Below are 12,290 nucleotides of genomic sequence, written 5' to 3'. Positions count from 1 at the left end.
TACCATCAAATGTGAATATACTGCTCTCTTCACTTGGAACATGTTCCCCCAGTACCGCTGTTAGCACCATATCTGAATAGTCTCTCAGAATTTCCAATAACACATCTCAACTTTTATAAAAAAAAAAAAGAAAGAAAAAAAAAAAGGCTACAAGCGTTAGCTTCTCTCGCTTTCCCAAGCAGAGTGAAGACAAGGAAGTTTTTTTTGCTCAATTTTACACAATTCTCTTTTTACAAAACCTGTAACTTGTACAATACAGAGCACAGAAGCGAACAAACCTGCAGGCAGCCGCCACTGTCCCAACTTTCTCTGTGGTCTCCCCAGGTCTGTGGAGTCCTGTCTGTACCCTCCTCTGTCTGACAACGTGGGGCTCAAAAGCTGCTGGAGGCCACTCATCTAAACAAAGACGAGATATCCTTTGTTGCACCAGTGCAAAAGCATACCTGCTGACTGTGTGATGTGTCTGCGCAGAAATCACGCTGCGAGCGTGTGAGACTGTGTGCGCCGCCGCGGTTTAGATGTGGGGGCTTTACCTCAGGCTGCGAGGGGTTGTCTGGGTTGTTAGCGTTGTGGTCTTCGCTCGGCACCGTGGTTTCTATGCTGGGAGGGTTGAGGAAGGAGCTCAGCTCCTGCTGCTGGCTCTCTCTCAGGCTGTGGATGATGCTGCACGACTGATGCTGCTTCTGTAAGCATGCACGCATTCAAAGGACGGTGTCATGTGCGGACACTTGCGAGTCGAGCGTGGAAAAAGACAAGCGTGGTCTGGTTGAGTGACTCACCGCCCGGATGCGTTTGAGGCATTTCTTGAGCCACATGCGGATGGTCTGCTTGGCGACCTCCTCTTCAATGGTGTACTCCAGCTGTTCCCTGGCCAACAGCTCCTCCAGCTGGAGAGACTTCCTAATGTCCACCGAGCGATAAGACAGCATGCTGGGCAAATGGACACATACATATGATTGACATTTTCCAAAAGACAGGAGTTTTATAGCACGTTTTTGTTTTTAAGCGAGGTGATTTTTTGTCAGATTTTAAATGGCTGTTGAAAAAGGAGCCCATAAACCATTCGACATGTTGTCCATTTTATTACAAGAACAAGAACTGGAACAAATGAATATATATCGCATTTATTTCTATCGTTTTCCAATACACGCCAATATTTTTCCTTTTTTTTTCCAAAAGTAGTCATTTCCTTGTAGTGTTTGTGAAATCAGAGTTAGAAACTTCAAATGTTCTTTGAATGTTCAAACTACATTATCGTGTTGCACGTCATCCGAGGTTGGAAGACGGGTAGGTGAAAGGTGGAAAATTTGAATTACAAAAGTTCACTATGAGTTTTTGCCAGATGCTTTTACAGTAGATCAACTTTAAATGGGAAACCGGCAACAAACACAGACCTGTAATGAAGATGGAGGGAGGGGGAGTGAGGAAGAAAGGAAGGAAAAAAGATGGATGGACTGACAGATGAAAAAAAACAATGAGTTGGATGCCATTTCCTTTCTTTAGCCCAACAAGATGATTGGTTTATTTAGGTATGAGGCCAAACATGTTCGGAAACCTCAAGTATTTAACATAAACTGTGTTGTACTTAACATCATGAGTGCTTAGGAAAGACAACATGCAGCACTTGACCGTCACCTCAGCACATCATGAAATGTCACATCTCCTCCACTGTGAAGTCGCTCCATTTCATAGCACATGTGTTTAAACAGGAGTTTGTCCTTGTCCAGGTCCACTTCCAGCCTTCCTCTGAGCAAACGAAGCAGAAACTTCACCCTGGACGTTGGGATCACTCCCTATGAAGAAAAAAAAAACAGGAACAAAGGTAAAGGGTTTATCAAGACATGCTGACATGACGACAAAAGCTTTTCAGGCAAAAAATGTTTCGTTAAATGTTTCGTGTCTTGACTGAACGAGTTCGTATTGCAATTAAGTGATGGTTAAATTTAAAGGAATCAAACCTTTAAAGATCAGCGTCTCTAGTTACTTTCTCTCTATATTAACCCTCAGTGTCCCGTGTGGTTTCCACAAGTGTCCTTGCTAATTTCTGACCTCTCGTTTGTCATCCACCATGTTCCAGATGATTTGGAAGTGCCTCAGGTCGTTATAACTCAGCAGCTGGTCTTCTTCAGTGGAGTAGAAGAGAGAGAAGTTCTCCACAATGATGGCTGCAGCAAAAATGTCAGGATAGATAATAGATATATAAACATGGATATATAGTTTGCATCGCAACAGTCATCTTTAGAGCGATCACATTCAATTGGACTGCTGGATTTAGAGTTGTAGCTCTGATAGTATAACCAAAATGTAAAAATGACTATAAATCAATACATATATTAGAAATAGTCTTAATTCAAAAACAACAAATAATCATCCCTCATTAAAATAGCTAAATCAGTGAAGTAAATGGCGTGTTATTGCTGGTGTTAAGCTTGAGGGGAGTTTTAACAGGAGAGTAATCAAATGTTTAACTACAGGTTTTGTTTCCTAATTTTATTACAGTTACTAGCATGTAAATGAAAAGGCTATTTGATACCAACAAAGAAGAGTTGCATAGATATTTAGAGTTATGGAAATCCTGCATTCACGGTTTATAATGGGAGTGCAGAAACAAGATCCAGCTTGGACCACAGTCTATTTCCTAAATATCTAACAAGTATTTCATCCTTTCCAATTATGTTCACCGTAAAGCTGCATTTCCTGTCTGAATGTGTCATGTGACCTGCTATTGTGCAGAGCTGTGCTCTGATGTTACCAGGCAACTGTAAAGAGAGAACTGCTCAAACACTAGTTATTAAATATTAACTCACTTAAATTTACACATAATTAGCCGGACGTTAATAAAGCTTCCACTGATGTGCTTACTGGTTATAAACTAAGTACATGACAGTCCATGATTATAAAAGACACAGAACCGGCAGAGAGAAAATACTGACCTACGAGAAGGTTGAGCATAATATATGCTATGATAACGTAGAACGAGCAAAAATAAATCAACGCTCCTGCATAGTTGCCACAATCAGTCTCCCAGTAGCGACGTTTGTCAGGGGTGCAGAATGGAGGTTGAACCTAGAAACCGAAAAAAAAACAACAAAACAACAAATACCAGCAAATAATTAAAAAAAATTTTTTAAACAAAACTTTACATTTAACAATCAGGAAATTAAAATAGAGCATGCTCAACTTGATAAACTGTTCAAATACTTTTCTATAAAACAATTAGTCAGTTTTATGTCAGTTTTAATGCAAAGTTGACACTCTTAATGGACTTTTAATCCAAGTTTTATTGGGACTTTTCATTAAAAGTGTAAATATTTACCAAATGACACTCATGACAACAGTCAGACGTGCTATGTCATATTTATTACGGTGCCGTGTCAGTCTTGTGCACACTTCTTTAATAAAGTGTTACTATGTCTTTTCAGATTAGGAATGCATGATCCTYTATCTGACSTATTTGCAGCTGGTCTTACCATGCAGTCATGCATGATCTTATTCCAATCTTCTCCTGTGACAATGCGGAAAAGAACAGTGATGGCTTTGCCTGCTGTGGAGAAGTTGGCGTGCCTGCCATTTGAAAAAAATAAAAAAATAAAAAATCAAATAACCGTTTAAATCACGTCTTACTCCAGCTCCTTTTGCAAAGCAGAAGAAAACAAAACTAAACAAGAAGGTTMGAAAATAAGCAACAGTTACCGGTTTATGTTCTCGCCGTATTTGACCGTTCCGAAGAGAACGACTCCAGCGAAAGCGTAGCACAGGAGCAGGAGGAACATGCCCACGATGATAAAGAAGCTCTTGTACATGCTGACCACCACGGTCAGCAGCAGCATCTTTAGAGTCACCTTCACGGATCATACGCATGTATTAAGAGCCGCAAGACTTTATGCCCGGGTAGAAATTATTTAYGAGGTAAACACAAAATCTGACTCACATGTTTCCCACAAATCGTGAAAAACCTGAAGACGATCACACACGTTCCCATCATGTACGTATATGCGTTCTACAAGAGTATTAAAATAAAAAATAATAAAATAAAGACAGTTGCATGTGCTGTACTYGTCACATAAACAAATTTCCCTCAGTGAAAAAAGATACTTCTCTAACCAATAAGGAAAAGTGCAGCACTATCCAAATGACACCCAGTGAAGTGACCAGCAGATCGTAACGATTTCGTCGGCTCTGCCAGTACCCAGCTGGAGACATGGCTATCAGCTTCATTGTCACCTACAAAACAAAACAAAAAAACCCGCCATCACGATATGTGTATCTATATGTGTATGTAAACACAATGAAGGAAGTGATCAAAACGTATAGAATGATARATGCCCAGGCAGAAACAGACTTACTTCCAATACAAATATRAAGGTGAAGACTACAGACATGGTGGCAAGAGGAAAGGTAACTTTATCATCACCTACATCCCACTGCAGAAGTAAGGAAAYACATTTATTTTTATTTGTAGTGAAAGACAAGAATGAGAAAAGTATGGTGCAATAAAAAATATATATATAGATGTTACCTTAACTGACAGCAGGACAGACTGCGCCAAAACCAACACAGCAATGCCGCGTTTGAAAAAGGGATGCTGAGTAATGTCATACATCTTAGCCCGAAAACCTCCGTTCTCTGTGAAAAGAACACGTATGACATGGAAAAAAAAAAATTAATTTCTCAAATTTAAAAGATAAAAGGATTCAATCCACATAATTGTGAAGTGGAAGGAAAATGATCCGTGGTGRCAAGTAAGTGAGCTGATGTTTCCCTTCCATCTGACTGAAGTTGAGCTATTTTATAACGAATGGGTAAAWATTTGAGTCTGTAGATGTGYAAAGCTTGTAATTCAAATTCAAAAACACTTTATTGATCCCGAAGGGAGATGAAATAAATTCACCCCAAGACAAGATGAATGGAGATAACTGCAAGAGGATYCTGGGAGAAAGCAGGACAGCAACCCTAGACATACAGCAAGAGGTAGCAATTTAGWGGGTTTTATCCGAAATTTATAATGACTAGAGTTCACCTAAAAAAATGATCTTTCAGAGACACTCTTCAACCTGAATGAGATGGAGAAATTTTAAAAAGAACAGTCAAAAATTTGATTGTGGTTGCAAAGTTAATGATACGGAGAGATAAATACTGAAATGGGCATCACATTGTTTTTTCATTTGGATGTTTTTTGATTATTTTCTCTACAAAATGTGATCAAAGTCAAGAAGCGCAAACACTTCTCCGCAGCACTGAAGCCGTCTCAAATCTCGTCAGCGCAGTACCCTTCAGTGTCCACAAGATGGCATTTATGGACCGTCTAGATCTGATTAAGACTTGAACAGACTTCTGTTGTGCAGCTTTCSCAAACTTTTATTCATACAGATGAGTGGGCGTATCGTCAGGAAACAATACAAACAATAAACTCAAATTTGGTAATAGACAGTGAGGCTTTACCGTTTGCTCGAAGGCAGTAATTTCAGAGAGTCAAATACAATTTTAAGTAGAACCATCCATCTGATAAGCATATTTGCCAAGTTCTACAATCTTACTTGCGGCTCTAAAATCACATTTTAAGCATACCATATTTACGTTTTGGATGTTGCTAAGTTTCTGTGTTGGAAATTTTATGTTGTTGCTGCAAGGTTTCAAAAATTAGCTCACTTCGCAGGCGCTGTTTTTTTGGATTTAATTTTTCACAGTTAAATCAGTTTGAGGTTTTGCAGAGCGTAAGCACTGACCACGCTGGCGTTTTTTGCAGGCATGAAGACGTTAATCAGCTCCGCGCTGCAATGGCTCGCCAGCGACGAAACACCTCTGGATGTGGATCGGTCTGGTTGTTAAAGCCGGGGGCAAGCGGCGCTGCTGACTAAAACCGAAGCCTTCRATTTGCTGTTAGTTCTCAGCCCTGTCTGTACTAACAAGCAATTTCCCACGCTGCCTCCGAGGCGCCTCGACTGTTCCCATGACTCCAGTCACATAAGCGAGGGAAGCGGCGTGAATCTGTGGCCAAACTCAATAAGGATGCAGCGCTTCCCTACGCTTACCACTTAAGACACGCACGAAAGAAAGCCGGATACATTTGTGTACGAGCATAAATTGACACCAGAGCTTGTTTTTAAATTCGAGYGAGAATGTGATTAATTTCCTTGAAGAAGGGTGTGACATTCGGTGTCTAAGCCATTTGCTTGATCTGCCTTCATATTCGGGCTTTTGCTGTTACCACCGCTGGTCGTCATTCGAGTGTCACGATTAATTCCTCCAGGCATCAATCCACAGCCAAAAACAAGGACTATTAAATATGAATTAATCATGCAGGTGCTGTTTAGCGATGCGCTCGCAGAGACACGCRCGCACAATCAATCACAGAACAGGGGCGGATGTGATGTTTTCGCAACGTTAAGCTTTTRACGCTCTGGCTCTGCGTTGTGTCCTGCAGTTACTCGGAAAGCCTTTGATGTAAATTTTTTGCGCGTTGGTGCGCTTCATTGTACCTGGGCGGGGSGGCAGGTGGAGCGGTTGGGCTATTTTCAGTCGGCTCTTCAGATCCTCCCATCTCCTCTGGTCCACTGTTAGCAGGGCAGTGCCCTGAAAGTCAAAGAGAGAAAAAAACAAATTAAAACACTGAAATCATGAAGCTGAGGCAAAACACAGGSACTGTTCCTCSAGAAAAAAAAAATATCGACAGAAATTCGTCAATAGCAGTATTTCTATCCATTGCTTTTACTTTGTTCTCATTGAAATTCGCTATGACGACTCCGACGAACAGCGTGAGGCCGATCATGCATCCCAGAAACACAAAGACGTGGATGTAGATGCCATGGATCTGCAGGGACATAGASGTGTGAGTTAAAGCGCAATCATGATTATTTCTGTTTAATTGTAGAAAAAAATGAAACAGAAAGTATAGGGAAAAAATGATTTTAGCTGCAGATTATTACCGGCCCAACTCKGTGAATGATGACGTCTCGGACCTCTACCCAGCCTTTGAGGGACAGAACTTCAAAGAGAGCCAACATGGCATTGCCGACATTGTCAAAGTTAAAGTTTCGAGGATTTGCCCTGGAAAGTCAGAAGATTGGTTGATACAGTCACCGGTTCTGTAGGGCGACTTTATAAGAAAACGACATCAAAACAAGGAAGTCCTACCAGACTCTTGGTACCCAGAAACCGGGTTTCTTCTCCTCAGCCTTCAGCTTCAAGTTGAGATTTCTGGAAACACTCACATTTATCCGGAAGATGCCATAGCAATCCTCCTGTGTGGGATCACACAGTTTAAACAACAAATGAATAAATAAGCAAGAGCAAAGTAGAAACAAAGTTTTTGTTTGTGGTCTGACTTGCTGATTCTTAAGAAAAAGACGATAATTGTGCTGCAAATTCATTAAGAAATGCGGAAGTTTTGAACCAAGTCAAAAAARAAAGAGCKCCGAGATCACTTTCTGATTTGCATCATGATCTTTAACATATTTTTAACCAAATATATACAAGTAATATATATTAGACCATATGCTGTTAGTTGATACAGTTACAGATACAAATGTTGGGAAATTCTTAGTTCTGAAGCATTTAATGAAAAGAAGATAAAAACTGATTTGTCAGCGTTTGACCTTATAAATTAAAGACGACTAGGGAAAAAAAACTACATATGTACTTTTAAGTACATACTTTTAAGTACATATGTAGTTAAATGCTGTGAATTTACTTCATAATCTTTTGTTTCATAAAATAACTGAAGTATTATTTTTAAGGTAAAAATTATTCTCCAGATCCATATTCAAGTCATGATGGGAACATTAATACTAAAATAATTCCCACAGTTCATCAGAGAAGTAGTTATGATATTATCATCGTTATAAACAGTTGATAAAATAAAGACGTTAAAAAACACAAAATAGTAATAAAAAACAATCTCGTGTAAGAACTAGAGAATAAAAGTTAGTATAACACAACATATCAGCTAATACCTGTATTAAARTACCAATGCTGCTTTTAGGGACCAGGACGAGTAGAACTGCTGGACATAACCAGTTTTATTTATGCATCTGGATGTTCTCCACMGGGAGTACATCCAGATGCATCCTGGAGTGCTAAGTTTATATTAGCACTGCAGGAAGGGAAAGTTGATAAGGAGATTATGTTCCTTTCAGTACCCTTTTAAGGATTCGCGGGTCGTTGCATTTGGCCAGCTTTCCAGCAAACAGTTGAACTCCAAAGCTTGCGAACACCAGCATCAGCGTGAGAAGCAGAATGGAAACCTRAGAGACAATTATCCAAGAGCAGAAAAAGCTGACGGAGTCCGACTCCGGACTGTTAAATCAAAACCGCAGGATTTTGAAAAGCTACACTCGACCACTAACCAGGAAAATCTCCTTGAATCCTTTAAGAACCTCCCGCACAACCTTCCTCATCTGAGGAACCAGCTTGAAGATCCTGAGCGGACGGAGGCAGCGCAGCATCATCAGCAGCTGAGCTCCAGACTCTGGAGGGACGTCAGTAGGAAGCCAGCAGAGGAAGATCAGACTCAACTGCAGTGCGGAAACAAAGCACAGCACAGAGACTTAAAAAGAAACCTTATAACACCTACACTAAGGGAAACAGGATAATAATATTACAATAACACAATAGAGTGCCTTAGGATAAATGTTTTTTGTGATTAGATGGTAAAAACACAACTATGTAAATGTCTGCAAGTCTAAGCAATGGTGTGTACAGATATGAAAAAGGAGACGGCTGAAAACCTGCATTAGATTAAAAAATATAACATTAGATGAGTCAAGGCACTCTTCAAGTCTTATTTCAGGATTCCAAGAATTTTTTTTTTAAATTTGAGACATTTCTCAATATCTCAAATTTTTACAAATATCCTAAATTGGAGCTTATTTTATTTTATTTTTTTAGTTTCAGGATGATTAATTCTTATCACTTCTTGTCTGCCACTCATCGACACTTCAAGGGAATTTTGGTGCAAGAACTTAAAGTCGAATTCTACGAGGAAATAAAGATGCTAAATAACGACAGAAAAACAACCCTTGACGAATGTGTAAGCCGATGGGCAGAATTATACAACATCATGAGTTTATTTTGTTGTTTTTCGTGCATCAATACTGCAAAGATGCCAAAACAGAGAGAGTGGCAACATCTTTCTTGTGTTTTTACTTTCTTTGAAAAGTTTACATTAGCACTGTCATAATTTATATTTTTTTAAAGAACTCAGAACTCTGGTTTTCTTCCCATAGTAAACATAATTTTTTTTTTCCACCTCAGAGTCATATCGCTTATTACATTTCTTACAAGATAGATGAAGATGTCCATTACTCCTCCAAAGTCCCGGATAACGGCCGTCGGAGTGAAGAACAGACCGTCGGCCATGATCTTTAGGTTGAGTTCGATGCTCATGAATATCACAAACACATACTCCCCGATCTGAAACACACGTCCTGATTACGRYGACATCTGTTCCCCGGCGAATCTGCCCGTCGGCACCATGTGACYGACCGTCCATCTGGGGTTATAATACCTGCAGAGTGGGGACGTGCATGACCCTGGTGAAGGGTGATTCAAACATCATGGAGATGCAGGAGCAGATGGTCACCACGATCATCACCCAGTCCAGATAAGTGACTAAGCCCAGAAGATCACTGCGAGGACAGACACATCGGCAGCAATTTATGAGCTGGTTTTCAAAAAGCAGATGTGGAATTTTAATTAGCTTATAGTTCGGCTGTTAGCATGTGGCTGAAACACTGGATACGATGCAAAGGATTGCAAATTAATTCACAGAACAGTAATTTTACTGTCTAGTGTGCTACGCTCACTTTGATTCTGATAGAAACTGTGCTTAGCCCTCCTCTTWTTATCACGCACTTTTAAACACACTGCAAGTCATTCATAACTTGTGGCAAATATTAGCAGTTGAAACTCAAAATGTCTTTCAATTGTGTTACCGATTACATCAAGAGTAGGGAATTCCTGACCTTTGAACCCAGTGTCCCACATGGTTTATATGTGTCACCTCTACAAGACATTAGTCGAATTGTTGCATATTCTCAGCTTGTGCGGGAGCCTGCTAGTGGCAWATTTATTTATTTCCCCAGAGGAAACCGTGGATTTGTTTTTTGCTAATAAGTACATATGTAGAGAAAATTCAGGTAAAGTGACTTTGATAAAAGAGAAAAAAACCCCCAAAAACATCAATTGATGTATCTGCAGACTCAGTAACAGACGCAGCTTTTTCTGAACTTTGTTTCACAATGACTAAGAKGTAATGCGTATGAAGTACTAATCCAAACACCTGACGAACAATCATGAGCCACACTTACTATAGCTGATGGTATTTGGTGTTCTTCACTGCTCCTGTTATCGGGTCAGTTTTTGATCTGGGTGTGAAAGACGAAACAGAAAAAAAATACAATAGCRTTATGGTTTTACAGTATATTTCAAATGTTTACATCACACTGAGTCAGTCATTCAATGCAGATCTATTATTATCATTGATGTAATTTTGCTTCCAAAAGAAAAKATATCGGCAGTCAGATATTTGTTATGTGTTTATTTGGACGAATCTTACGCATTGAAGCGCGCCCGGACGATCATCCTGCAGAAGTTCCTGAAGCGATGCTCACGACCCACGATGAAAAGAGGCTTATCAAAGTAAGGATGGTTTTCCCTCAGCTCCTCCTCCTGAACCTTTCTGCTCAGACAAGAGTTGAGTGGCAAGCAGATAATCATGCAAAGGGATTACAAGGAAAGAGTACTGTGGATTTTTTTTAAAGGTTCTCTTTGCTRTGTGACTCTTTTTCCCTGCAAATACCTCTTCATTTCTGCCTGTTCTTTCTTTTCTTGGATCATCTTGATCTCACTGTCCTCCCTCTGAGCATTGCGGTAGCGCACTGTGCTGGAATGCTGGGGGAATAAACAAACAAACATAGCATAACACACATTTGGATTGAATTACCATCACTCTGTGTAAAAACTAATGGCATAAATACATACTTGTATGCAGTGTTTTGCTCGTAATTAAACGCAAGCACGCATTTATTTATGACGTAACCGTTCTGGTACTAAAAAGAACAAAGGAGGAAAAAAAGAGAAACAAATCGAATGTGACTCAGGATGTGTGCTTACGTCCTGGGTGAGCGTTTCCAGCGACTTCCCCCGGCTGATCCTCTGACTGGTGGATCCATGTCGCAGAGACCTGAGGAGACGGTGAGCAAAGATGAGGAGCGTTCACGGCTTAATACTGGGCGTCAACAGGAATACATGTCAACTTAAACGTGTGCCTGTGTGCACGTGTCAGACCTGCGCTCTTGTCGTATGTGGTGCTGCACACTGAGTATGGAGCGTTCTTTGGCTGGCTGCCCTTCAAAAGATCCACTCAGTATCCGCTGCCTGGTGCAAGCCCTGGGAAACAAGACAACAGTTTTCTCAGTATCAGTCGAAAGGCGGTAAAAAAAAAAAGCCTCTTTGTAAAAAGCATCACAAAAGCATCATAAGCCACAGTGGTGGCAGCATCATGCTTTGGGGTTGTGTTTCTTCATCTGGCAGACAAAGATGATTGGATATTACTGAACATCCAATCATCTTGGATGTTCAAAAAAGACATGCAAAAAGACTTCAGCCTGTGACTAAACGTATGTTTGCGCTGCATGAAGCTTTTCTGGAACCAGAGACGTTTACTGGGGTAGTTTGTCTCTCCACTGCATTTCCGCTGCAGGACAAATGGACAGCAATTCAACCTGAAAATGACCCTGGTCAGAATAAACTGCACAAATAAAAACTGCAATGTGACAAAATGTGAAATAGTTTAAATGGGTCTTATTACTTTTGAAGGTGCTTTGTATTGTTTTGACATTTTAAGGATTAGGGTTTCTTTTATGTRTGARAGAGGGCTCTAATAGTTTCAAAGAGCCAGAGGAGAGCTAACGACATGATGGGCATCGACACTGTGCAACACTTTGTAATATTTATAGCAACTCAGAGGGATTACTTGTTAATTGGTCATAAGCACGGATGAATGGCTGCTGCTTCTGCTACAGAGTGTGAGTTTGCATATGTCGGTATTTGGGTCTAATTGCATGCTCGCGTGGAAGATGGCGAGCCAGACAGAACGTGTTATGACTCCTGATCTGCTGTCCGTCTCTCAGACAGACAGAACATTTGGGCTGCGCAGATTGGACACAGTGTTTGCAATCTAATCTGCACTTAGCACTGTCTCTGCCATGCTGAACAGCAAATTATCCATTTACTTCTTTGCGACACTAAATGAGTCTGAAGTGGCACTGAGTGTGTAGGTGTGTGTGTGT

At 40.3% G+C, this 12,290-nt stretch overlaps 1 protein-coding gene across 1 annotated transcript in view; it reads right to left on the bottom strand.

Moving 5' to 3' along the window:
* Positions 1–12,290, bottom strand: part of LOC103479110 (sodium leak channel non-selective protein) — a 16,078-nt gene that overhangs the window by 1,540 nt on the left and 2,248 nt on the right. The window contains exons 3-27 of the mRNA XM_008433356.2: positions 11,287–11,388; positions 11,113–11,182; positions 10,799–10,890; positions 10,556–10,678; positions 10,308–10,364; positions 9,506–9,626; positions 9,280–9,411; positions 8,346–8,513; positions 8,139–8,243; positions 7,135–7,241; positions 6,927–7,047; positions 6,713–6,811; positions 6,480–6,573; positions 4,520–4,626; positions 4,347–4,424; positions 4,105–4,224; positions 3,932–4,000; positions 3,694–3,842; positions 3,471–3,564; positions 2,934–3,066; positions 2,050–2,165; positions 1,636–1,793; positions 780–930; positions 534–683; positions 279–396 (exon numbers count right to left, since the gene is read on the bottom strand). Coding sequence (XP_008431578.1) covers positions 279–396; positions 534–683; positions 780–930; positions 1,636–1,793; positions 2,050–2,165; positions 2,934–3,066; positions 3,471–3,564; positions 3,694–3,842; positions 3,932–4,000; positions 4,105–4,224; positions 4,347–4,424; positions 4,520–4,626; positions 6,480–6,573; positions 6,713–6,811; positions 6,927–7,047; positions 7,135–7,241; positions 8,139–8,243; positions 8,346–8,513; positions 9,280–9,411; positions 9,506–9,626; positions 10,308–10,364; positions 10,556–10,678; positions 10,799–10,890; positions 11,113–11,182; positions 11,287–11,388 — 2,834 coding nt within the window. The remainder of the gene's footprint in view (positions 1–278; positions 397–533; positions 684–779; positions 931–1,635; positions 1,794–2,049; positions 2,166–2,933; positions 3,067–3,470; positions 3,565–3,693; positions 3,843–3,931; positions 4,001–4,104; positions 4,225–4,346; positions 4,425–4,519; positions 4,627–6,479; positions 6,574–6,712; positions 6,812–6,926; positions 7,048–7,134; positions 7,242–8,138; positions 8,244–8,345; positions 8,514–9,279; positions 9,412–9,505; positions 9,627–10,307; positions 10,365–10,555; positions 10,679–10,798; positions 10,891–11,112; positions 11,183–11,286; positions 11,389–12,290) is intronic.

This window comes from Poecilia reticulata, linkage group LG2 (genome assembly GCF_000633615.1).
Source record: "Poecilia reticulata strain Guanapo linkage group LG2, Guppy_female_1.0+MT, whole genome shotgun sequence".
Lineage (NCBI taxonomy): Eukaryota > Metazoa > Chordata > Actinopteri > Cyprinodontiformes > Poeciliidae > Poecilia > Poecilia reticulata.
This window is presented reverse-complemented; position numbering and strand designations above follow the sequence as displayed.